Source organism: Pogoniulus pusillus, chromosome 29 (assembly GCF_015220805.1).
Source record: "Pogoniulus pusillus isolate bPogPus1 chromosome 29, bPogPus1.pri, whole genome shotgun sequence".
Lineage (NCBI taxonomy): Eukaryota > Metazoa > Chordata > Aves > Piciformes > Lybiidae > Pogoniulus > Pogoniulus pusillus.
This window is the reverse complement of record NC_087292.1, coordinates 5593782-5617656: the sequence shown is the minus strand read 5'-3', so window position 1 is coordinate 5617656 and position 23875 is coordinate 5593782. Positions and strand designations below refer to the sequence as shown.

At 42.7% G+C, this 23875-nt stretch overlaps 1 protein-coding gene across 2 annotated transcripts in view; it reads right to left on the bottom strand.

The window, feature by feature from the left end:
- Nucleotides 1–415: 415 nt before the first annotated feature.
- Nucleotides 416–23875, bottom strand: part of DHX35 (DEAH-box helicase 35) — a 33339-nt gene continuing 9879 nt past the window's right edge. The window contains exons 7-22 of one of the 2 annotated variants that reach the window (XM_064167749.1): nucleotides 22774–22843; nucleotides 22198–22257; nucleotides 19908–20020; nucleotides 19464–19560; nucleotides 18120–18278; nucleotides 16691–16901; nucleotides 16021–16145; nucleotides 15220–15274; nucleotides 10416–10511; nucleotides 9960–10054; nucleotides 9294–9371; nucleotides 7970–8099; nucleotides 7188–7269; nucleotides 6242–6313; nucleotides 4686–4824; nucleotides 416–2157 (exon numbers count right to left, since the gene is read on the bottom strand). In XM_064167749.1, coding sequence (XP_064023819.1) covers nucleotides 2113–2157; nucleotides 4686–4824; nucleotides 6242–6313; nucleotides 7188–7269; nucleotides 7970–8099; nucleotides 9294–9371; nucleotides 9960–10054; nucleotides 10416–10511; nucleotides 15220–15274; nucleotides 16021–16145; nucleotides 16691–16901; nucleotides 18120–18278; nucleotides 19464–19560; nucleotides 19908–20020; nucleotides 22198–22257; nucleotides 22774–22843 — 1627 coding nt within the window. In that variant the 3' untranslated portion in view covers nucleotides 416–2112. The remainder of the gene's footprint in view (nucleotides 2158–4685; nucleotides 4825–6241; nucleotides 6314–7187; nucleotides 7270–7969; nucleotides 8100–9293; nucleotides 9372–9959; nucleotides 10055–10415; nucleotides 10512–15219; nucleotides 15275–16020; nucleotides 16146–16690; nucleotides 16902–18119; nucleotides 18279–19463; nucleotides 19561–19907; nucleotides 20021–22197; nucleotides 22258–22773; nucleotides 22844–23875) is intronic. The other variant, XM_064167750.1, reaches the window with a different exon arrangement.

Sequence of the window (23875 nt, the reverse complement as noted above, 5' to 3'; positions counted from 1 at the left end):
TAAAATTAAATCAACTTAAAAATCCCATCATATCATCCTCAGAATTGGCAGAGTAGCCATCCACTGACAGCCCTCACAATTCACACCAGCACAGCACAACAGCCCAGAGCATCGGCAAAGTCTTTTTCACTTGTTCCCAGCAATAGGACAAGGGCCAATGGGTACAAATTGGAACTCAGGTGGTTCCATCTGAACAGGAGGAAAAGCTTCTTTCCTGCGAGTGTGCCAGAGCCCTGGAGCAGACTGCCCAGAGAGGTTGTGGAGATTCCAAACTCATCTGGACACTGCGATCCTGAGCAACCTGCTCTGGCCGACCGTGCTTGAGCAGGGCAGTCGGACTGGACAATGTGCAGAGGTCCTTTCCCACCCCCAGCATGCTGGGATGCTGTGCAATCACCTACTCCTCAGGCCAAAGTGATGTATTCTCAAGCTTCCTTGACTGAATGGTTTTATTTTTCTTAAGAATACTTCCAGAGGACAGAGAGACATGGACATTTTACAAGGATTCATATTCAGCTCTTTCTCCAATCCTTTAAGAGAACAAAAAAACCTGCAGAGTGAATCTTTTCCATAAATGCCAACACTGCTCTCAGCTCTGGCTAGGAGACAGTCCCTGCCCCAAAGAGCTTCCACTCTAGGAGAAAAAGTAATGCAAAAGGGAGGTTCAGCAGGAAAACATGGCAGGTGACACAGTTTGTCAAGCTGCTGGTGCCATACATGGGGACTGGTACATCTGTTTGTGCTGGCAGTCAGTACCTAGACACACACTGCATGTGACAGAACATATTTTCCCTGCAGGTGTTTGGAAGGGAGAAGGTAAAGAAGCTCTCAAGAAAGTGTTCAAGGCAGTCCTGTGATGAGGAAGGCATTTGTCTGCTGTAGAAAGTTTTGCCTATTTACATCCTTTTTTCCCCCTATTCTTAAACAAAATAAAGACATAGATAGCATGTGAAAATCATTCATTAAGTCAGCTGCCTTACAAAAATAACATCTTCCAACAATGTTTCTAAAATAAATATCGATAGGGCTGGAAAAAAATAAATACATAGTCCAAGCTATCCTGGGAAAGTAGCCTTGGAGTCCCCATTAAAGCAGCAACTGCACAGAACACCCTTCTCACAGCAACACATGAAGAGGAGTCCCAAGCAGCAGAGAAGACATCCTCAATGAAAGAAAGATAAAGGATTGTGTTCCCTATATGAATGTACAGAACATTTGCATCTCTGATGAATGTCAGAGGCTATAACAGAGTGCTGCAGGCCACAGCCCTGCTGAAATGTTCTGGTGCTTCCAGCAGGGAGGGGCTATCAACCTCTGGCAGGAAAAGGGATAAAAGCCAAGCCAAGCCCACCTGCAAATGTGACTGTGCACATCTGTGTACATTCCTCTGACTGAGCAAAAAATTAATCCTTCTGAAAAATGTTGAGCTACTCATCCTCTTCCTCCTCAAACAGTAACTCTCACGTGGAAGTGAGACATTTTAATGCAGAGCTGCCTACAGAAGGACTGTTACAGCCCAGGGAGCCAGGGGCAGCTTGGCCCCAGGCAGGAGACTTTCAGTGCTTGGCAGCACAAGCTGCACTAGTTTATGATGGTCCAACACGAAGTCAATGTTTCACGGCAGCCCCTCACATTTCAAGGGCTACCTCAGTGCCTGAACTCCCTCTGGCAGGAGTCAGTCTCAGTTTGGCCGGTAGTAGTCACAGTGCTCTAGGTAACAGGAGGCAGGGTACCCTATTCCCCACTCTCATAAGGCAGCCATACCACACCAGGAAATCAGTTTCCTTCTTGAAGGTTTCAGGTTTTGGTGATCCTGTATGTCCTCTCACTGTTTAAACTCTTTTTCTCTTTTCCTACCTATTTAAAAGGAGCAACATGCCCAGATTAACAACACTGGTCAAGTAGGCAAAGAATTAAATGTCCACGATGCAAGCTCTACATAGGTTTACAATGTACTTGGTCATGCACCCCTACAGATCCTGGCAGGCATTTAAGCATTTATGTTGATGTAAGATCAAATTGCTAATGAACTGACTGCTGAATGGACTGTAGCCAGCTTGGAATCACTGGTAGGTTCTGCATCTAATGTCACAAGACTGAAGTCGAGTCGAATCAGTGGTCATCTACTTTAGCTCTTTTTGCCTTCAAAGAAAGATGCTGCAAGAAAAGAAAAATTGCTTAGCATGTACACAAACAGAAGACTATTCAGCCAGAAAGTTTCCAGGCTCTAATCCCAAATTAAATAGATTCTTATACAAACAACAAAGACCACCCTGCCCAAGATCTGCTTGTTACTTGTACAGCTAAAATAAATCACAACACCACACACATCCCAAAGTGATATCCTGGCTTGGTATGAAATATCATCTTCTAGCACATCTGCACTCACTGCAAGCAGAGGAACAATTTCCCACTGGAAGCAAGTTGCCAGCTTGCAAAGATGCACGGAAAGGAACATGTGCTCCCAATAACGTGCACAAACACAAGGAGTAAGTACATGAAGTATAAGATTTTAATTGGTTCAGTTTTGGGGCCCTCACTCCAAAAAAGATATCAAGGTCCTAGAGTGGGACCAGAGAAGGGCAACAAAGCTGGTGATAGGACTGCAGAAGAGATCTGATGAGGAGCAGCTGAGGGAACTGGATTTCTTTTAGCCTGGAGAAAAGAAAGTTGAAGGGAGACCTCACTGCTCTCTCTGAAAGGAGGTTGGAACCAGGTGGGCATTGGTCTCTTCTGCATAGTCAAAAATAACAGGATGAGAGGAAATGGCCTCAAGTTGTACCAGCGGAGGTTTGGGTTGGACATTAGAAGGAACATCACTGCTGAAAGAGTTATCAATCACTGGACCAGGTTCCCCAGGGAGGTGGTTGAATGCCCACCCCTAGAAAAGTTTAAAAGATGCAGAGATGTGGTGCTGAGGGACATGGTTCAGTATCAGCCTTGGCAGAGTCAGACTTGATCTTAAAGGTGGCTTCCAGCTGAAGCAATTCTATGATTCAATGATCTCATCTGATTTCACAGAATACCTGCAACAGTAGTAGCACTACTTTGAAAAACACAGCCAGGTAGGTAGCACTATTCCAGACAAGCCTTCTACACTTTCAGAAGGTAGCTCAGGTGTGGCCTGAACAAGTCAGAGTTGCTTTCCCCAACACCACCTACCTAAAAGAAAACCTCATCCCAAAACTGGCCCTGTGGAGAGGTCATATGATAATGAGATGTTGCATTATGTATGGGATGTTACAGCATGTAAATATGAGTCAAAAGGACTCATTATTGCAGGAGCAGATTTGATACAACTGGAACATTAGCTCATCTCCTTTTCACATCGTTCCTGTAGACTGCCCAACAGCAGCTTTGTCAGATGTCTCAAAAGTCAAAAAGGCAGAAAATATTCAGCTGCCTTAGTAAGTGCATTTTTATAGATGGTGTCTGCATCAGTGAGCTGAAGTATCCAAGCTCAACACCAAAACCCAAGCCTCTCAAGTCAATCACATAGACAAATGCCAACACTAGTGTACACTATAACCACAGGCGTACATCCTCAGGTGCTCCAAGCACCACAGAGGTTTTCTTTTCTCAAAAAAAAACCCAGCAAGTGCAAGTAAGATATCAGATAACTCAGAAAAGTCTCACCTCCTCTCCCTCTCAAGTCAATCACATAGACAAATGCCAACACTAGTGTACACTATAACCACAGGCGTACATCCTCAGGTGCTCCAAGCACCACAGAAGTTTTCTTTTCTCAAAAAAAACCCCAGCAAGTGCAAGTAAGATATCAGATAACTCAGAAAAGTCAAATAATGTAGCAGCTGTTTACTCAGAAACAGCCATTTCTGCTCACATGCATGACCAGATTTTGCACAAGCCTGATACACAAGCGCATTTGTTTCCACTCAGCATTTGGAAATACTTCACTGTTTGGAAATGCTTCACTATTTTTTGACTCAGTATTTTGGAAATACCTCATATAAAGCTCAGTGGTTATTAATCTCCCATGGGAAATTCACACCAAGATCACTTTGGCAATCTTGCCTGCAGAGTCTTTCCACGCAGTGTGGTATCAACAACTCCAGCATAACTAACACTGAGATGATATTTCATACCAACCTAGTTCTCAGAATGGCCACTGAATAAGTCTAGACTGACAGATTCACCTGGGACAGAGCTGAAAAAGGATGGGGACACCTCGTAAAAGATACTTGTAAAGATAAGGTTTATCACACCCAACAGAACTTGCAATCAAGGTTTGCACAAAGAGCAGCTGTTCCTTACCATTTCAAGTCTCAACAGATCCTTTTCTTTTTTTGCAGTAAGCATAAGTAATGCTCAGAAACAAAGGTCTCAGGGTTTGCACAGACATTGGCAAAGCATGCAAAGGCTCTGTAAAATTATTGTGCACTGTCTTGCTCTAGTGCTGCTCAGGTAAGTGCTGCCAAGTGCCTGTGTTTAAGTGAAGTGGTTGAAGGTCTCATTTACCAGTGATACACTACATTGTAACTTCAAGATCCTGTCTGTTGGCTGGATAATAAGGAAAAACCTTTCATGCACCCATTTATTAACCTCTCTATATCAAAACCACTACAATGAACAAACCCCAATTCATTTGTGTACCACTAGACAGACAACAAAACACACACACTTGAAAAGGTCAGATACAAGAGCTGCTAACACAGCAATGGTACCGTTTGGGCTTTATGCCGATTCCGTACCGTTCCTTGCTGGTAGAAATGAGGAGCCAGTTCCAACAGCCATGCAGATTCCACAGCAGTCACATCTCTCATGTAATACTTAGCAGTTTGTATTACTTCGTTGTAGACTACCCTGGGAGGAAGGGAAAAAAAAAGACAAACCCAAGTGTTTGCAATAAAGTAATGAAAAAGAGTTGATTAACAGCACACTGTGACAGTTTTTCCGCCATAGGCAGCATTTAGCAACCAGAGACTCTTTCAGTTTTAATGCAGCCTCTCACCTCCTCTCCCTCTGGCTGTTCAGATCACCCTACATTAAGACAACCTTTGGAATGCTATTAAAAACATCCTGGCTTATTACACGTGCAGATGCAAAGTATAAAAGAAAGAATATTACTTAGAATGAAGCCATTTCTTATCATAGAGGAAACAGACACTCTTGTCCAAATATTAGCTACTCTGTGATATCATGGACCACTCACTTCAAGGAGGACACTGAGTTGCTGAAGGGGGTCCAGAGAAGCTGGTGAAGGGTCTGGAGAACAGGCTCGGTGAGGAGCAGCTGAGGGAACTGGGGTTGTTTAGTCTGAAGAAGGCTGAGGGAAGGCCTCACTTCTCTCTACAATTCCCTGAAGCCGGGTGGGTGTCTGTCTCTTCCCTCTAGTACCAGATGATAGTACAAGAGGAAATGGTCTGAAATTGCACCAGGGGAGGTTTAGGTTGGAGAGCAGGAAAGTTCTTTGTTATAGAGTGGACAGGCACTGGAAGAGGGTCCCAGAGAGGTTGTGCAGTTACCACCCCTAGAAGCATTAAAGAAATATGCAGACATGGGACTTTAGGACATGGTTTGATGGCCATGGTGGTGTTAGGTGGACAGCAGGACTCAGTGATCTTAGAAGTTTTCTCCAGCTAAAAGAGTTCCATGATTCTATGCTTCTGTCATGAGAAGGGATGTCAAAAGTACCAGAGCCCTGGACCCATGGCAAGCAGGACACAAATCCCAGCATGACTATCCCTGGTCCTTGCCTGCAGACAAGCCAGATAAGGACTAGAGGAGGAAATAATCCTTTAGTACTGCCAGAAGATCTCTTGGTAAGAGATTTAGAAGCAGACAGCCATGTGGGCTTAAGTCCTTGCTGCCAGCATGGGCAATCTATTTCTGATGTTGTCCTTCAGTAGGCTAAGTCATTTCTACCATGGAAGCACAAATCCTCATGCTGAAGGGTAAATCACTGGAACCATAAGTCATTATCTACACTAGAGCAGCTGCAAACCCACAAGGTTTGTGGTCTCTCATTACTGGGTATTTCCCTCTCAATTTGCACTGCAAAATACAGTGTTAAAAAGGGGTCACCTAACTCTGCTTTGCAGCTTTTATTTGGATACTGCCTTCAAAAAACGCAAGGGAAATATCAATGGAATTCTCTCTGTGGGAACCATGACCTCCTGTATCTGTTCCTCCACTGATGGAGAGAAGTCATTCATGAAAACATCTGTTTGCTGAGTGTCCTGTAAAGCTGACAAAACAAGTGAAAGCAGCTTTGACTTACCAGCGGGGAGGTTTCTCTGCATACAGCACTGAAGTGGGATGGATATGAAGTTCATGGTCGTCACGGATAGTCCTTGAAAGCAAGACACTATTTTAGACTGCATGTCTGTTTACTGCTTAGCATTTGGTTCCTTTCATCCCCAGGAAGAATGTTTAATAAGAGACAACAGTGAAGGAGCTGGAGCAAATTAAAAACATTTGTGTTTAAGGAGCAGGCTTTCAGATGGAACCAGGCTTAATAGTTGGCCAAAGAAATGATAATGTAACAACATAAAAGAGTTCTAGCTAGAATAAATGGAAAAGTAGTGCTTCAGGCTTTATTCAGTGCCTGGGAGTGCTAGAGCAGAGACTGGAGCTGGGTCTTTTTTTCTTTGGAGCAGAAGAGCCTAAGGAGGGATCTCATTGCTGTTTATAAAGATGTGAAGGGCAAGAGTCAGGAGGACAGAGCCAGGCTCTGCTCAGTCATGCTCGATGATAGGACAAGAGGAGGTTCCATGAACATAAAGAGAAAGTTTTTCTCTGTGAGGGTGACAGAGCTCTGGAACAGTATGCCCAGAGACATTGTGGAGTCTCCTTCTTTGGAGACCTTCAAAACCCACCTGGATACATTCCTGTATGACCTAGTCTAGGTGACCCTGCTCTGATAGAAGGACTGGACAGGACGATCTTTTGAAGTTACTTCCAACCCCTAACATCCTGTGATTCTGTGACACTGTACTTGTATTGACACAAGTTCATTACTGTCAGTAACAGCTTCCCACTACCCATAACTGTTTATATTGACTACAGAAAAGAGATAAGTACTGAAGCAGTTTGAAGATACAAAACTTAAACCACTGAGTAAATCAAGTGCAGGTGTCTAGAGAAACATCTGTGTGCTGATTACATTTAGATGTAGCCAAAGGAGCTTTTGGACAGAGCAACAGCTGCAGTGAACCTATATTTACCTGTAAGCTCCTGTAGAGTGGAATTTAGCTGCATTAGCAAAGAATCCAGAAACTATGCATCTCAAAACAGGATCTGGATCACCTGAAGAAAAGAATTTTCAAGTAAAATGAGTCAGTGGAATATCAAAAATCCATAAAATGCCACTTAATCATCTCAAAAACTTTCCACACTGCATCAGGCTTTGATACCAAAGGCTTGAAGGCAGACAAACCCTGCAACCTCTTTCACCTTCCATTTCACAGCAAATCAAAATGCCTAAGTAAAAAAAGCTGCTGTTGTCAGTGGTGTTGCCAGATGAAAAGTTTCACAGTCCTTAAAGCAACCTTGTGTGGCTGCTCAGCACTAAGTCTGATTTTTCAGAGCAGTTAAGAGAGAGGTGCTGGGAAGAAGTCATGGAATCCACGCACACAGGACACAGCTGAAACTCAGATCCCAGTAGCTGTACCTACTAGAAAAACAGCTTTTTTAAAAGAGATAATGAATTGACCTGTTTATGACTCTTCCACTAAGTCTGTCCATTAAATAGATCAGCAATGGTGAAAATCTCTTGCTGGAAAACTTAACTAATGAAGACTGGACAAAAAGTTAATTGTAAAAGTGGGCTAAAAGGCTCTTCTGCAGTCATTATTACAGCAAAGAAAATTAACCTGGTTCTAATTAATTTTATTTTTAGGCCAGGGAGAAAATACTTCAGAAGTAACAAGAAAAGCAGGAAACAGACTGAGAATCTCCAACTACAGTTCATATGCATTGGACAACAGGTTAAAAATAAAGTGTTCACCTTCGCTGGACTTCTTTGGCACTTTAAAGCGGACAAGAAGCTTTTTCAGCTGCTCTCTGACAACAGAAGCTCTAACAAGGCCTTTGTAGTTCAGAAAGTGTTCCTGACACCACTGAGAGCTCTTGCTATGCTGAAGAGAGAGAAGAACAGGCAAAATGACAACGAAATACCATCAGCAAAACAAAACCCAATCTCTTGGCTCCCATAGCCTTGCTTTAATTCTGCCGCCTACAACACGTTTATTGTAGTTTTCCCTGAAAATGACCTATTTATATAGCAACTAACAAGGGTAAAGAACACCAGCAAGTACAAAGCAAGTTTCAAACAACATCTCAACAGCTGCAGAACCAATGCCATGGGGCATTTTCATACAGATGTGCTTCATTTCTTCATATGTGGTGAAAAAGAACAGCATCAGTCATTGCCGTCTCACACAACAGCATTAAATCATCAACTTGTCCGCTTTCAGTCTCAGCCTTTTCTCTACACTGTTTCTCTTGGTCTTCTCCATGCAAAGAACTATTTGTCTAGAAACTATTACTCCAAAAGTCTCTGCATTTGGCTGTTTCAATCAGAATTAGGCATATATAAAATTTAAACAGCAAAGCTGCACTTGGTGCCTGACTGAATGCTTTAAGGCTGAGGAAAGAGAAGCCTTCTTCTAAACACCTCAGTGGTTATACTGCTGCAACTTGACACTTGCAAATATATTAGTACACAAGTGCCTTGTACCAGCAAAATATGCTTCATCCAGAGAGGCAGAGCACTTCAAAACCAGTAAGTAAAACTTCAAGTAACAGGAAAGTAGTTAGATTGGTGTTAAATAAAAAAGGCCACCTCAAAAAGATGATAGGATGATCAGTCAGGTGATTTAGATACAGTTTATAGTCAGTAAAAACCTCAGGCACCTACAATACAGATGAGAGAATATGAATTTCATTTGAAATTTGGAAACCTGTTTTTTCTAGAGCCTTCCAAAAATCCCAGTCTCCTTGAAAACACATTTTTCTACCCATAAGACTTTTGTGCTATACCCAAACTAAATTCTGTATACCTTGCTCAGAAGGGCTGTGGCAAAACATAACCAGAATATCTTTGTAAGCAGAAGTATCACTGAATCAATTTGCTAATTCCTCAGCTTTGAGGATCATAGAATCAACCAGGTTGGAAGAGACCTTCAAGATCATCCAGTCCAACCTACCACCCAGCCCTATCCAATCAACTAGACCGTGGCACTAAGTGGCATGCTACATCCAGAACTTCCAGAATCAGAGCTGAGGACTTGAAGTGTTTTCCATCCCTGCACCCACTTGAACTGACTTACTTTGACAAAGGCTTCGTAAACATTAAGCATAGTGAGATGATCACCTTCTTCCACAGCAAACTTTCTGTGTTGCCTGGCCTGCAAAAGAAATAGTAGATTTGATTAAGGTTACTGATTTGGGCATAAATCATGTCCATGTCCAATGCTCTCAGCTCCCTGCATCTCTGTATTTCCTGGTGACGATTACAATTCCTACCCAGTAAGCAGCTCCTCTGAGCAGCAGCAATGTGTTACTGGCCCATCTAATTTCTAATTTCCAAAAACTGATACTGGAAAAGTGAACTGAAAGTGAATCCCCAAAATCCAAAGGAGTGATGCATTAAAATTAGGGTCTCACTACAAGAATTTGCTACATCCTAACACTTCCCTGATTTGTGTCTCTTGAAAGGAGGTGGTGTTTGGGAGGACTTGGTATTTTTGGTAAACCTTTATACTGTTTATAAACTTTGCATGTTTCTGGTCCTCAGAAAAAAGCTTTTAACACTAATAAACCACTCCAAAGTTCCCACTGTTATTCAGTTTCCTCGTTTACCTCTAACCAGTAGGTACAGTTCAAGACCTTGCTTCATTTTCACTTGCAGTCTGTAACAGGGATCGGTAAAATACTTGGCAGAAACTCAGAAACGTGGAAACAACAAAGAGAAAGGGAGCCACAGCTGAACTTACAGCCTGAGCTTTTTGATTTGGAGGGATCACAAAGATGTTTTGAATCTGCATCATGGCAGCAATTGTCAAAATCTCCTGGGAGCAGCCAAAGTTTCCTGAGGAGTAAGAGGAAAAAAATCAGTAAAAGAAGTCTTCCTTTTAACTTACCCCATATAAAAATCAAAAGGAAAGGGAGTAGAATATATTTGTATAGCATATAAAACCAAAATACCTTAACTCCTGGGGTTGCATTAGTGTAACACTGAATGTTTTTAATAGAAAACTTAAAATAGAAATGTATTAGACTTATTGGGGTGTCAAATGTGTTACTTGCTAGAGAGATCCACAGATTTAACAAATTCTTTCCACTAAACATCACACCATGAAATACAGTTTGCAAATGTCTGCTACTGCAGTACAAGAGGCAAAATGCATCACAAGACAAGGAAGAAAATCTTATTATTTCTTTTCTCCTACCTGACTCCAGAAGCATCTTTGCAAACATAGGATTCAGAGGAAACTCTGCTATCCTCATGCCAAGAGGCTCTGTTAAACGGCAGTGCATATCCAACCCTGCAGCACAGCAATCAACACACATAGCTGTGACACAGGCACAACAGCACAGAAAGGCTTCTTGAAGAATTCAATGTTCATTAAAGAGCAGAATTATGAACTAAAATAGAGAAAATGCACCTGAATGTACATTGAACTAAGCTTAAAGGCATGTCTGTGTTGTCTTCCATGGGTTGTTGGTACATTTGCACACACAAGTGTCTTCATTTTGGCCAAGCCCAATTGCTACCAGCAGTGATTTGGAAGTCACTGCAATGGTCACTGCCTGTCAGCACTTAGACTGAGCATGTCCTTTTTAGATATTCAGCAATGTCTTTGTTCATGGAGCTGGGAAGCAGGAGTCCTGATGATGTTAAAAAAGAGAATCTTCATGGAACAGGCATGACTGTAGAAAAAGGAAGCACTGCTGGGGCTGGCCTAGGGGGTCATTTTTCTGAGTCACATCTGCTTAGGTCACAGAGAGCAAGAACTGAACTTTTATACAACCTACAGATGGGGCAGTTGATGTAGATTCCCTACAGTTTAGTCTGCCTAATGCATCAAAAGCTGTCAGTCATGTTCCACCTGCAACCTTTTTACTGGAGATGGCACAAGAGATAGGAATGATTCTTGATTCAAGGACAGGGAACTGCTTGAAAGAGTTGAGCACAGGGCCAAAAAGATGATGAAGGCAGTGGAATATCTCTCTTATGAGCTGGGTCACTTCAGCTTGGAGAAAAGTAGCCTGAGGAGTGACCTCATTCATGTTTTTAAAGGTGTGAAGAGTGTCAAGAGGATGGATCCAGGCTCATCAGTGATATTCAATGATAGGACAAGGGGCAGTGAGTGCAAGCTGAAGCAGAGGAGGTTCCCTATGAGCAGAAGCTTTTTCATTGTGAGAGTGACAGAGCTCTGGGACAGGCTGCCCAGAGAGGTTGTGGAACCTCCTTCTCTGGAGACATTCTGAGCCCACCTGGATGTGTTCCTGTGTGACCTCCTCTAGGCGACCCTGCTCTGGCAGAGGAGTTGGAGTAGATGATGTTTCAAGGTCCCTTTCAACTCCTAGCCTTCCATGATTCTGTGATTCCCAATTACCACTGAGCAGCCCTGCCCATTTACCATTTCAGCTGGATGGCTTCCTGCAGTCAAGTACCAGCAGTAAAGTTCACCCATGCAAGTCATTGGGTCATACTGTAATCCAGACACTATGCTGGAATTTCAGGGAATGATTTAAATGGAAAAGGACTTTTTTTGCAGAGGACATAGGAAATAGAGTAAACTATAATACAGACACAGGAATCAATGGTAAGAGTTTGCTAAGAAAGGCAGCAAAGAGCAAGAATTAAGAGAAAACAGTGAGCAAGCCAAGTGGTAGGAGGCAGGGCACAAGAGAACAGACACACAAGGAGGGACTGGCAAAAGCCCAGTAACAGGACTCTGGAGCACTGCAGATTGCATAAATAGCAAGGAAAACTCAACTGTGGCCCACAGGGTAGATAAACTACTACTTGTCAAACTGTGTTGGCAGCAAACCACAGGTATACTTTGACTGTGTACCATGGAGAAAAGCCAAACTACAGCTGAAGGAATGAGATCTCCTATAACTCATGTCAGCATATCTGAAATCATGAATATCTCTATCAGTGCCTCCTTTATCATTTGTAATGCTATCAACTCATTTATTATGACAAAGTAGTAATTCACTCGCCATCCACAACACAGCTTCACAAAACCCAACCCAAAATCACAACCTTTCCCTCAGAAACAGATACAAAAAAGCAACTTAAGTGAAATTATGAAGTTATATATTTACATTTCAAGTCACAGAAACTACAAAAATTAAGGTCTGATGGCTTTGATCAGTGTCCTGTGGGAAGTTTTATAGCTTATAATAGGGTGTCTTTCATCTAAGGAAAGCTAAGGGTGTTCCTAAGTAGGCAAAAGGAGCAGTCACCACCTTTTAAACTTTCAGCAGGTGCATCAGGTCTAAATCCTTTGGTGAAATGCTACAAATCTCAATGCAATTTTGCATAGGCATATAGAGACAGCTAATGCACAGATAGCTTTGTAGCAGTAAGCCTGAATATACACTAACGGCTGCAACAGATAGAATAGAATCAACCAGGTTGGAAGAGAACTCCAAGATCATCCAGTCCAACCTAGCACCCAGCACTATCAAATCAACTGTACCATGGCACTAAGTGCCTCATCCAGTCTTTTCTTGAACACCTCCAGGGACAGAGATCATTTGCAATAGGTACAGGTTTCTTTGAAATAATCCTGGAAGCTACTACAGGGTCCACATAGATATGAAACTGGAGAGCCTAAAGAAAGATACTGCAAAGATCTTGACTGAACATGCTCAGGAGAGATTGCTGAAGTGATGTGGCCCTAGAAGTTTTCACATAACCACTAGCACCTCATGGGTGAGGGATTAAAACACTATTTTAAACTTAAGAGTGGTTGCTTCTGACAGGCAACAACTTGCAAACAAAACCCTGGATCTGAAATAAGGCTAAAAATAAAACCACTCTTTTCCTGCTTATTTATTTCCTCAGCTATGCTTAAAACAATAATCTCCAGCTGACAACTCAAGAGTTTCAAAGACACATCAAAGGAGAAGGCTGGGGAGAGACACTCCTGATGTAATCAACTTGCATCAATGTACAAATAATCAGTCTAAAACAGTGATGTGTTTATTCAACAGAACCAAGTCACCCTGTGTCTGCTCTGCACAAGTTTCTCTGTTGGCACCACACTGGCACAACAGGGTCCTGACCCTAAGCTTCACATTTGCATGCTATTACAATGCAAATGATGAAATACTTGTTCACACTTGCGTAAGAGAAATTTAATCCCCACTGCACCTGCAAGCACTTAGGGGGCAGCTTCGTGTCTGCAACTTACACAAAAATCTCCACAATAAAGCACGTAAAACCTTCAACTTCAGCAAAAAATGGGGAGCAAGTCCATACATCAGACACATTGCTTTCCATCTTCAACACCAACATCAGCACTTCTCTGCTTTGCTACAAAACCCAGGTAGCCAAAGGGTACCAGCTCTTTGCTTTTCTCTGAAGTTACCAGGGGCATAACCCTTCTGCCAAAGCATCAAACAACTAATTGTGGAGTTCATTGACTTCTTCTCTCCATTTACCCAAGGTGGTTTTGGCTGTGAATTTTCTGAGCCACTGCAAAGGTCCTTGTTCCAAGGTGGAAAGGATTGCCAAGAATCAAGTGCCTTAAGTGAAATCCTCCTTTGTAAGACGGAACTGAAGCAGCCCAGAGCAAAATCTGGATGAGGGAGGCGATTCTCCCCCTCTACTCTGCTCTCATGAGATCCAACGTGGAGCATCCAGTTAGGGTGCTTCCAGCTTAAGAGATACCTTGCACTGCTGGAGCAGCTCCAGAGGCCACAAAGATGATTAGAGGGCTGGAGAACCTCCCCTATGGGGATAGGCTGGGAGAGTGGGAGCTGTTCAGCCTGGAGAAGAGAAGGCTCTGGGGAGATTTCTAGAGCAGCCTTCCAGTACCTGAAGTGGGCTACAAGAAAGCCAGGAAGGAATTTTTCGCAAGGGCTTGTAGTGATAGGATGAGAAGGAATGGAGGAGGAGAGATTTAGACTAGAGATTAAGAAGACACTGGAATAAGTTCCCTAGGAAGGTAGTGGATGCCTTCTTCCCTGGAAGCGTTCAAGGCCAAGTGGGATGAGGCCTTAAGCAACTTGATCTAGCAGAAGGTGTCTGCTCATGGCAGGGAGGTTGGAACTAGATGCTCTTGAAGATCCCTTCCAACTTAATCCATTCTATGAATCTCTGAAAATCATGGCCAAGCAGAGTTACACTTCCACAAGAATAAGAAGACAGCAGCCTGCCACAACACTGCTGAGTGAAGCAAAATCAGCCAGAAACCTCTGGAAGCTTCCAAAACTGACATAACCTCCTTTACACCAGCCCTTCTCCTCACGTTTACTTTAGAGAGCAAATATTCTTAACTCTGAATTGACTTTAAACTCAAAGTCTGTAGTTAAACAGTTTCTTTTGGATTACTTGTTCCTGTGTCAAGATTGTTTAGTTTAAGTTTGTTACATTCAGAAAGATTAAACAGCTGTCAAAAACTCCAGCAGAGCAACAGCTCTTCCTATAAACAAAATCAGACAGGACACATTCCACTAAACACAGCTAACAAAGAACTGAAAACTGTGAATAAAAATATTACTACAGTGAGAGTTGAGTGCCACAGATACCTAACAGAGGAGTTAGGTATGTTAGAACAAAACTAACATGAACACATCTAGAATCACAGAACATCAAGATGGAAGGGATATACCCATAGGGGAACATCAAGTTTAACTCCTTGCTCCTCACAGGACTACCAAAAACTAAGTCATATGGCCAAGAGTGTTGTTCAGACTACTGCATTTGAGACCAAGCTATCATTTGTAATTCAGAGAACACACTAAAGTACATTCTAGCAAGGAGGTAACTAGTAGAAAAGTACTTTGAATTACACTCCCAGGGTCTGTCAGACTAGTTTTCTCTTCTTCACATTTTGAAGGAGTCCCTAAGGGTGACGTTTATGGTTCAGGATACCACTGTGGCCAGCTCAAGTCAGCTGCCCTCACTGACTCCAACCTGTTAATGACCTGCAGCCCACAGCAGGCCCAGGATTGCACCCCAGCAAAACCAGAACAGAGAACCATAAATAAAACAAAGCATCGTATTCTCACCTCCCAAAGCATACAGCAGTTCCAAAGCTTGCACCATTGACTGTGCAGGAGGTGGCTGTGAAGAGAAATGGCCATTCTTTAAAGTTACCATCAACACACAGGAGTTCTCACAGAACTTCTTACATCTTGCAAAATCCTTCAGTCTCCACTCAAACAACCTTTCTGTTTATGCAGAATTAGGAAAGAGCTTTCACATTCTTCCTATCACTCACACCACGAGTCAAAACCATCCCAGCAGGCTCAGCATCACTACTATGATGCTTTCAGGATCTCAGCTAGACAAGGCATACTTGCTTTCCCCAACAGTGAGGCCAGCAGGAGCAGACCAATTAATTCATTTTCTCTTCTACATCCACCATGTTAGTTCCCCACACCAGCAGGGCAGTAGCAAGAAACTTTATAGAAAGCAAATCTAAAACTTGGTACTGCTCTTTATAACAAGGCAGACAAGCACAGGTTTAGTTTTGGAGACCCCTTTTTTTTTTCCCTTCTTCATAAGCTGGACAAATTGGGAAGGGACTGCAGTCACACTTTTGTGGTATCTGTTTGTCTTTCTAGGCCTTTCTTGAGCTCTCAGCCTCTAACAGCAGACTCACAAAGAGCCATTTCCAACTTGTCACACACGTTGTTTGCAGTAGTCAATTCTCAAAACCCCCTTGCTGCCCAGAAGTGGACAAGCTATACTTTGCTAGACAACAGGGCTACAGTCACAGCGAATGGTTCTGTAGGTTCTCAACAAGTCATCTGCTGGTCTCTGTTCACACCACAGACAGATGACAGACCTTACAGCCCAAGACTCACCGAAAGGAAGGGGAACCTGAGCACATTGTCAATTCCCAAAGCTTTCAGCTGCAGGATGACAGGTGCAAGGTTGCTGCGCTGCATCTCCGGAACTGTGGACTTGGGCAGCTTCTCAAAGTCCTCCTCTGTTGTGGGAGAAAACAAAGCAAGCTGGCTTTGAGTTTCAGCTCTTAGCCTGTGCAGCCAGCATGATAGAATCAGACTTATTTTAAGTTCAAATTAACAGATGTGAAGACTTAACAGGTTTTAAAAGAACTCTAATTCAAATTTGATCTTTCTCCAGTTACTGTATTTTAAGATACTTTAAACAGAAAATGCAATGGTTTTGGCTAACTGCCGATTCTAGAGCTGCTCCACTCATTACAGTTTGAAACACCATACATTCTTCACAGAAATAGGAATATGTCTTTATTTCTCTTCTGTTGAATAATTTTATCAGGAAATACCCTGCTCAGTTTGTGTTCCTGTTTCACAAAGGGATTTAGTGTCCACTGCTTGGCACATATGACCACTCTGTTTCTAAATGAGCCAGATGAAGGGAAAATTCTCTCTCTCACTGAAAGAGCAACAAAATGCCTTTTTTTGTTCTTTTCCTAACACTAAAGCCACTGTAAACCAAAATGCAAGTCACAGCAGCAAGTTCTCCTTCCTTACACCTTGAACTCCTGACCTGTGTAAAGCCTGTAGCACTTCCCAGAGCGGTTACGACCCGCTCGGCCTGCTCTCTGGTTAGCTGAAGCTTTGGACACCGGCACCACCACGAGGCACTCGATGGCTGTTTTGGGGTTGTAGGCCCGGAGCTTCACAAAGCCACAGTCAATGACATAGGCAATCCCATGGATCGTGATGGAGGTCTCAGCAATGTTGGTAGCCACAATCACCTACAGGGGTAGACACAACCAGGAAACTGTCAACTCCTCAAGCCCCAGCATCACTGCACCAGGACTGCAACACCAGGCAGCCGAAGCAGCTCAGACATAACAGCTCCAGTAAACACACCCTGGAGCACAAAAGGACGCAGTGCAGAATGAGCTGTCAGCTTGAAATAAACCCAGTTTTCACAGCTTCCCAGTCACTTTCTTATTCAAATTTATCTTCTCTTCATAAAAGTAGAACTTGGCAGTGTTTGCAGAGAAAAGCATTGACAGTGTTTGCAGAGAAAACCATCAACTGCCTATAAATCAAATGTTCTTGTGTAGCAAACTAAAAATATTTTCTTTCTGCTTCTCAGTTCTATTGAGCTGTCACTTCTAACACTGGGGTGAGGCAGCAGGGGAACAGAGTTGATTAAGCATTCCATGCTCAGTATTCCTGCAGAGATAGCCATATATACATGTCCTAAAATCCTAAATATTACTGCTCCCAGATGACAGCAGGAAATGTAATCCTTATTTCACCTGAAATTTAAATAGTACATCCTGGAAGCTAATTGACTAATGTCGTATCCTGGTGGGAAAAGAAGGGTTTAATACTCAATGTTCTCCAATAACAGAGGGACAATTTCCCTTGTTAGACTTCAGCAAGCACGAGAACTCTTAACAAATCCGATCTGCATAATTCTGTCACCTTATCTCAGCCCCAACACATGGCTAAGCAGAAAGCACTAATCATGACCACCTATCTACTTCTGTAATCATAAATATCCAAATAAGACTTGCAGAAGTCAAAACAAAGCCTTTTCCTGCTAAACCTGAGAAAGTTTAGAACTTAGGTGAAACCAGAGCACCTAGCTACTCCATCACTCAGTTTTACATTACTACAAAGAAATAAAACCAGGTAAAAAACAGGAGCTCAGAGTGTAAGCAGCTGCAAGTGGATGTAGACAAATACAAGGTTGTACAAAGAATTGAGAAGTTGATGAGGCAGATGAGTTATAACTGACATGTCTGGGACTGAAAAGGGAAGTCAGAGAACACCATGTTGGTTCAGTCTGAAAACTGGCAGACAGCATTAGGAGGCACAGAAAGCCTCCCTTGACAAGTGTTTGCAATAGTCCCATGATGTGAACCTGATCCATACAGATAACCTGATAGATGTTGTTTGTGTAATGCAGACAACCTCCTGGGTGGTAGAAATTGAGACACACACAAGAGCCTTACCTTCCTGACACTGTGAGACACTCTCTCGAACACTTTCATTTGATCAGGAGAAGGCAGCCCAGCATACATGGGGAGAACACGGAGGTGCTTCTTCATCCCAGTGCGAGACAGGGCCCGAGCCTGTTCTATGAGCATAGAAACAACAGTCTCCACTTCTTCCTAGAGCCACAGCAAGACAGGGGACAGAAGCAGAGAGCTTTCACTTTATCATCCCATGACTATCCTCCTATAGGGAGCTGGCAGAGTCACCACTCCTGGAGGTGTTCAAGAAAAGACTGGACGAGGCACTCAGTGCCATGGTCTAGTTAACTGGATAGGACTGGGTGATAGGTTGGACTGGATGATCTTGGAGTTCTCTTCCAACCTGGTTGATTCTATTTCACTCTGTATACAAAAATGCACCTACTTGTTCAAGCTCCAGGAATTTCTGACAAGTTCCCTCAGTTTTGTGATATTTTTAGATGAATTTCTACACATAATAAATAGATGTAAAGATTTGTGCTCATTGTCATTTGAGACAATGTCAGTCAGACATGAGAAAAATCACATGGGAAGGACTGAACAAAGTCCAGGAGGAAGTAGGCTGCTTGCCTGTGTACCTCAACTTGTGAGGGCAGTCTAGTTTGAGTAGAATGGTGTGGGTCTTGATTAGGAATAACATGGTAACGTCGTGAACACTTTTTGCTCAACCTCACATTTAATCTCAGGGATCATCTCTTTAATAGCACAGACAACAAAAAGTTTAGCTGTCACCTTGCCAAATACCCAATTCACTCCTTCAAAGTCAAATTAATAACAGGGATGAAGAATTTATGCAAAAAAAAAAATCAGCAAGATGTTACTGAAGCTCAAGGCAGCTCCTCATTGGATAAATTATAAGCTACCTCCCCTTTATTCTGCTCAGCTACAAAGTGAGCTGACAGGCATAAATAGAGCAGAAGAGGCTGGCAAATTTTTGTCTCACAGCAATTTGTTTTTCTGTCAAAGCCTTCAGAAGCTAAGCCTAACAAATGTAAATTCCATTTGCCTCCATTATTAATGGTGACTCACTGTCAGCTTTGTAGTTGTGACTAGCACCAAACCCCACACGCTTTTCCACTGCGTAACAAGGCTGAAAGCATACAGCATTAAATGAGAAAAACTATCATCCATCACCAGCTTTGTCAAATCCAGACCACAATTACATTCTCTAAAAGTCTTTTGGACTGGCCTGATTCTGCTCCCATCAATGCAGAAATATTTGTCATCTTTAATGAGATTAAAGCAAGCACAGCTGAAGAAAGCAGGAGACTGAGGCAGCTTCACAAAGCACTGCAAAGTGAAAAGCAAAGCATCTATCCATACCTGGCCAGTTAAAAACGCCAGGATATCACCATCACTCTCCACCTGGTGAATTTTCATTGCAGTTTCCACAGTTGATTTGATGTAGTCTGGAACAGGACTATAGGGAGAGAAAATAGGAGGTATTAGCAGAAAAATAGAAGGAGACTCCTCACTCCCAAAAGGAACCAATGCAGAGCTTGCTTTGGACACTACACATCAGCCATGCCATATTTAGCTCATGATGCCTGCTTGGCAATCAGCCTTCAGCAATTAACTTGTATCTTTACACTACAATAAACTCACAAACATGCCTGCTGCTATAAGAAATATCCAAATGCTTCCCCCAGATGGAATGTCACATCCCCTTGCTATTGCTCTGTGAATTTATGAGCCCTGACCTAGACAATATGATAACACACACACACACTTTCCTGACCACACTGACAGGATCAAACAGGAACATACCTCTGTATGTAAAAGATGTCCACTGGAAAAGTTCTCCCCTCCACCGTAAGGATCACGCTGGTATCTTTGCTGGGGTCACCAGTATCATTCTGATTAAAGAAATCTCTGAATTTCTACATTAAAATAAAAACAAACATTTCCAAGTTTGAGATTTCAAAGTATTGAGGGAGAAACCTACAGAGTCACAGATGACATTGGGTCATAAGGGATCCCTACAGGTCATCTTGTCAAGCTCCTGTGCAGTCAGCAGGGAAACTTTCAGCTAGATAAGGCTGCTCAGGGCCACATCAAGTTTGATCTTGAATGTCTCCAGGGGTGGGACCTCCATCCCCTCTTGTTCCAGTCTCTTCTCCCAGGCAACCAGCAGTAGAACAAGGGGACACAGTCTCAACTTGTGCCAGGGGAAGTATAGGCTGGATGTTAGGAGGAAGTTCTTCACAGAGAGAGTGATTGGCATTGGAATGGGTTGCCCAGGGAGGTGGTGGAGGCATTGTCCCTGGAGGTGTTCAAGAAAAGACTGGATGAGGCATTTAGTGCCATGGTCTAGATGACTGGATAGGGCTGGGTGATAGGTTGGACAGGGTAATCTTCGAGGTCTCTTCCAACCTGGTTGATTCTATGATTCTAAAAGACCAGACCAAAGAGAGGGAAGAAATGTTTTACACTGAGTGTGATGAGCCCATGGCCCAAGCTGCTAAACCACACATGGCAGCCCTCCAAAAAATTCATCTTCCAGTCCACCTAGCAGGTCAAGGTCAGTCAGAAGCAGGCCAGAAGGAGGCCTGAAGCTGGTGATTTGACACCAACAGACCTCCAGCACACCAGGTCAGGCCTTCCTGCAGTGCATGGATAGCAGCATCCTATAGGGTACTGCTACTGGTCTGTTGGGACAGGACAAGAGGTGATGATTTTAAACCAGAAGAGGGAATTTAGAAGAGAGAGAAGAAGGTGTTTTGTTTTGTTTTTTTACACTGAGAGTGATGAGACCCTGACCCCAGCTGCTCAGAGAGTTAGTAGATGTCCCATCCCTGAAATCATTCCGGGTCAGGCTGGAGAGGGATCTGAACAACCTGGTCTACTTGATGTCTCTGCTCACCGCAGGGGACTGACTACAGGGGGCTTGGACTAGATGACCTCTAAAAGTCCCTTCTTAACCCAAACAAATCAATGATTCAGTGCAACACACATTTCATGAGGGACATGGTTGAGTTAGAAGCAGCACAGAGTAAAGCACTGAACATGATAAAGGAGATGAAGCAGCTGCCTTATGAGGAGAGACTGAAAAGGCTGGAGCTCTGCTTGAGGAGAAGGATGAGAGGATGCACATGTGAAATTTACAGAATCAAAGGTGACAGGAGAAACGAATATGAAACTGATTTTATGTTTTCACTGTTTGTTTGTTTGGGTTCCTTTAAGCCCAAATCCCACACTACCAGAACTAGGAGGCCCCTGATGAAGCTAGCAAGCTAAAAAAAAATTAACTCAAGTACTTCATTATACAGCAGGTGGCAAACCTCTGAAAATAGCTCTCACATGGTGTCCTGGAGACTTACAGCTTCAGCAAGCAGATTCAAAGACAAATTAAGAAACAGCAGGTCCATAAACAGACACTAGCAGGAAGCAGTAGGAATATGCTGTCTAATGTCTCTATAACAACCACTCTGGATGCTGAGGCAGCTAAGAGAGAACAGACCCACAGCAGGTGGACAGACTCATACACTCTCCCTAAACAGCATCTCCTCTTCCTGCTGCTAGTGCAGACAGAACAGCAGGTTGCATGAGACATTGCTCTGATCTAGCAGAGTGTTTCTTGTGTTCCTGCTCAAAATTAAATTAACCACATTTTTAGTAAGTTTCCACAGGCCACAAATCAATCGTGGAACTTGTGAGATCTCACTGCAATTAAGTCTACTCTTTTATCCCTTACTTTTAGTGGTCTATGGTTATCAAATTAGTGGTCAAATTATTGCTGTCAGCAAAAGAGCTAAACAAATGCTTCTTATACTAGTTGAAGCCAGTATGTTTTGATCTAACAATACCAATAAGAAGGGGAAAGGCACCAAGACATGAAAATATATGAAAAACAGTTTCATGTTTAAATTTGCTCCCAAAAATGTTTGCTAACATAAAATGAAAACCAAGAACAGCAGCCTAACTACAGCAGTTTTTTGTCCTGCACTCCTTCCTCTCTTCATCATCACTCACAACAGCAGCAATGCTTCACAGAGGATAAGCTGTGTGTAAATAGAACTGGGGCTGCTTCATTTCAAATCAAATCTGTGAGCTATACCTCTGCATCCAAGGTAGCTGAAGCCACAATCAGTCGAAGGTCCCCACGCTTCTTCTGAACCTAGGATAGAGACCAAGAACAACCAGGGTAAAAAGTCTTGTCTGAGATAGAAGGCTAGAACCAGGCCTTTGAGCATCCAGTTTACCACTAACTTCTCTTTAAAAATACTCTGAAGCTACAAGACAGCTGATGAAGTGAAACACTCACATCAGCCCTGAATCTAATGACCTGATGACTGAAGTTCTATATATTCATTTGAAGGACATTCAGTCTGTAACCATTATGGCTTACTCTTCACTTCTGGTGCGAGTCAGTAGGTTGTAAGTCAACAACAACCTCCCAGTCAGATCACCTCCCAACATCAGCAGCAGAATGAAGATTAATCTCATCAGTATTGGGGGAAGGCAATGGAGCATTTTGAGTATCAGATGTCTACAGCACAACAGGCTGTAGGATAAATGAGGAATTAGAAATCACCCTCTCCAAATGAGCTCAGTCAATCGACCACCAGGATCAGAAATTCAATAAAAAGGATGGAAATGAAAACAGTCACAGAGAACATTAAAAAGAAATAACCTTTTTTAGTAAGCCAATGGCAATATCTGTGTAAAGAGTCCTTTCATGGGCTTCATCCAGCATGAGAACACTGTGAATAAAGCAGGAAGAGAAGATCTTAGAAACAGTCTGACTGACACTAAAATCAGTCTTTTTGTTTCCTAGAAATACCATTCTTGGAAATGTGCTGCTGGACTAAGCCTGTTTACACTTAGGAAACTGGAAATGAAAAAAAAGGCACAGACATGAAGCAGGAAAAATAATGTAGATAACACCAAGTGGCACATCCATACTGATCCTTATTCAGGATAGTTTTTGGAAAGAGATAGGAAGAAGATCTCTTTTTTATGTCCTGCATAGGAATTCTGGACTGCAGCATAGCCTGTTGTTTGTTCTTTTTGTTGGGATTTATTATTGCCTATCATCAGAAAAAGAAAAAAAAAACAGACTTTAGAACAAGTTGTGCTAGTTTGAAGCTAGCTAGGATGTTTTGGTGAGAAGAACTAGATTATAAGCTGCGAAAGGAAAACAGTGGTGATGTCTACTTCACTCATAAGCTTGCTGAGATGTATAAGAACAAGAAATAAAAATATAGATAACCACTTCTGCTGGGGAACTGGCTGAGCTGCATTCCCCCTCTCTCTAGCCTTTCTGCCATTTCTTTAATTAATCCACTTTGCTTCCTAACCCCCTGGCCAAACCTCCATTCTTGAGAGGGGTTGAGAGGAGTAGGGGCAAGGTGAAGGGGCAGCTGGGAGCCTCTCCTGGGGACTCAGGTTTCTGGGAGGGCTGTTGTGTTTCTGTATTACCTTTTACCTTGTCTATTTCTGTCTATAACTGTATATATTGTAACTATCTGCTTGTATATTCTGCTAAGCTGTAAATAATAAGCTTCATTCAATTTCCAGAGCTGGCTGAGTCTAGTCTGTGTGATTTCTAAAGTGTGGGGAACACCCAAACCAGCACACAAGTAAATGAAACATTTCAAACTCTGCGAGCTCCATTTAGTTCTTCTTTCAAAACCACAGCACCAAATCCTGGCACGTTTGATGTTCCAGCGATCAATTGATTTTCCAAGTCTTTACAACATAAAGGAGTCAAATTCCTAAAATCATTGTCACAT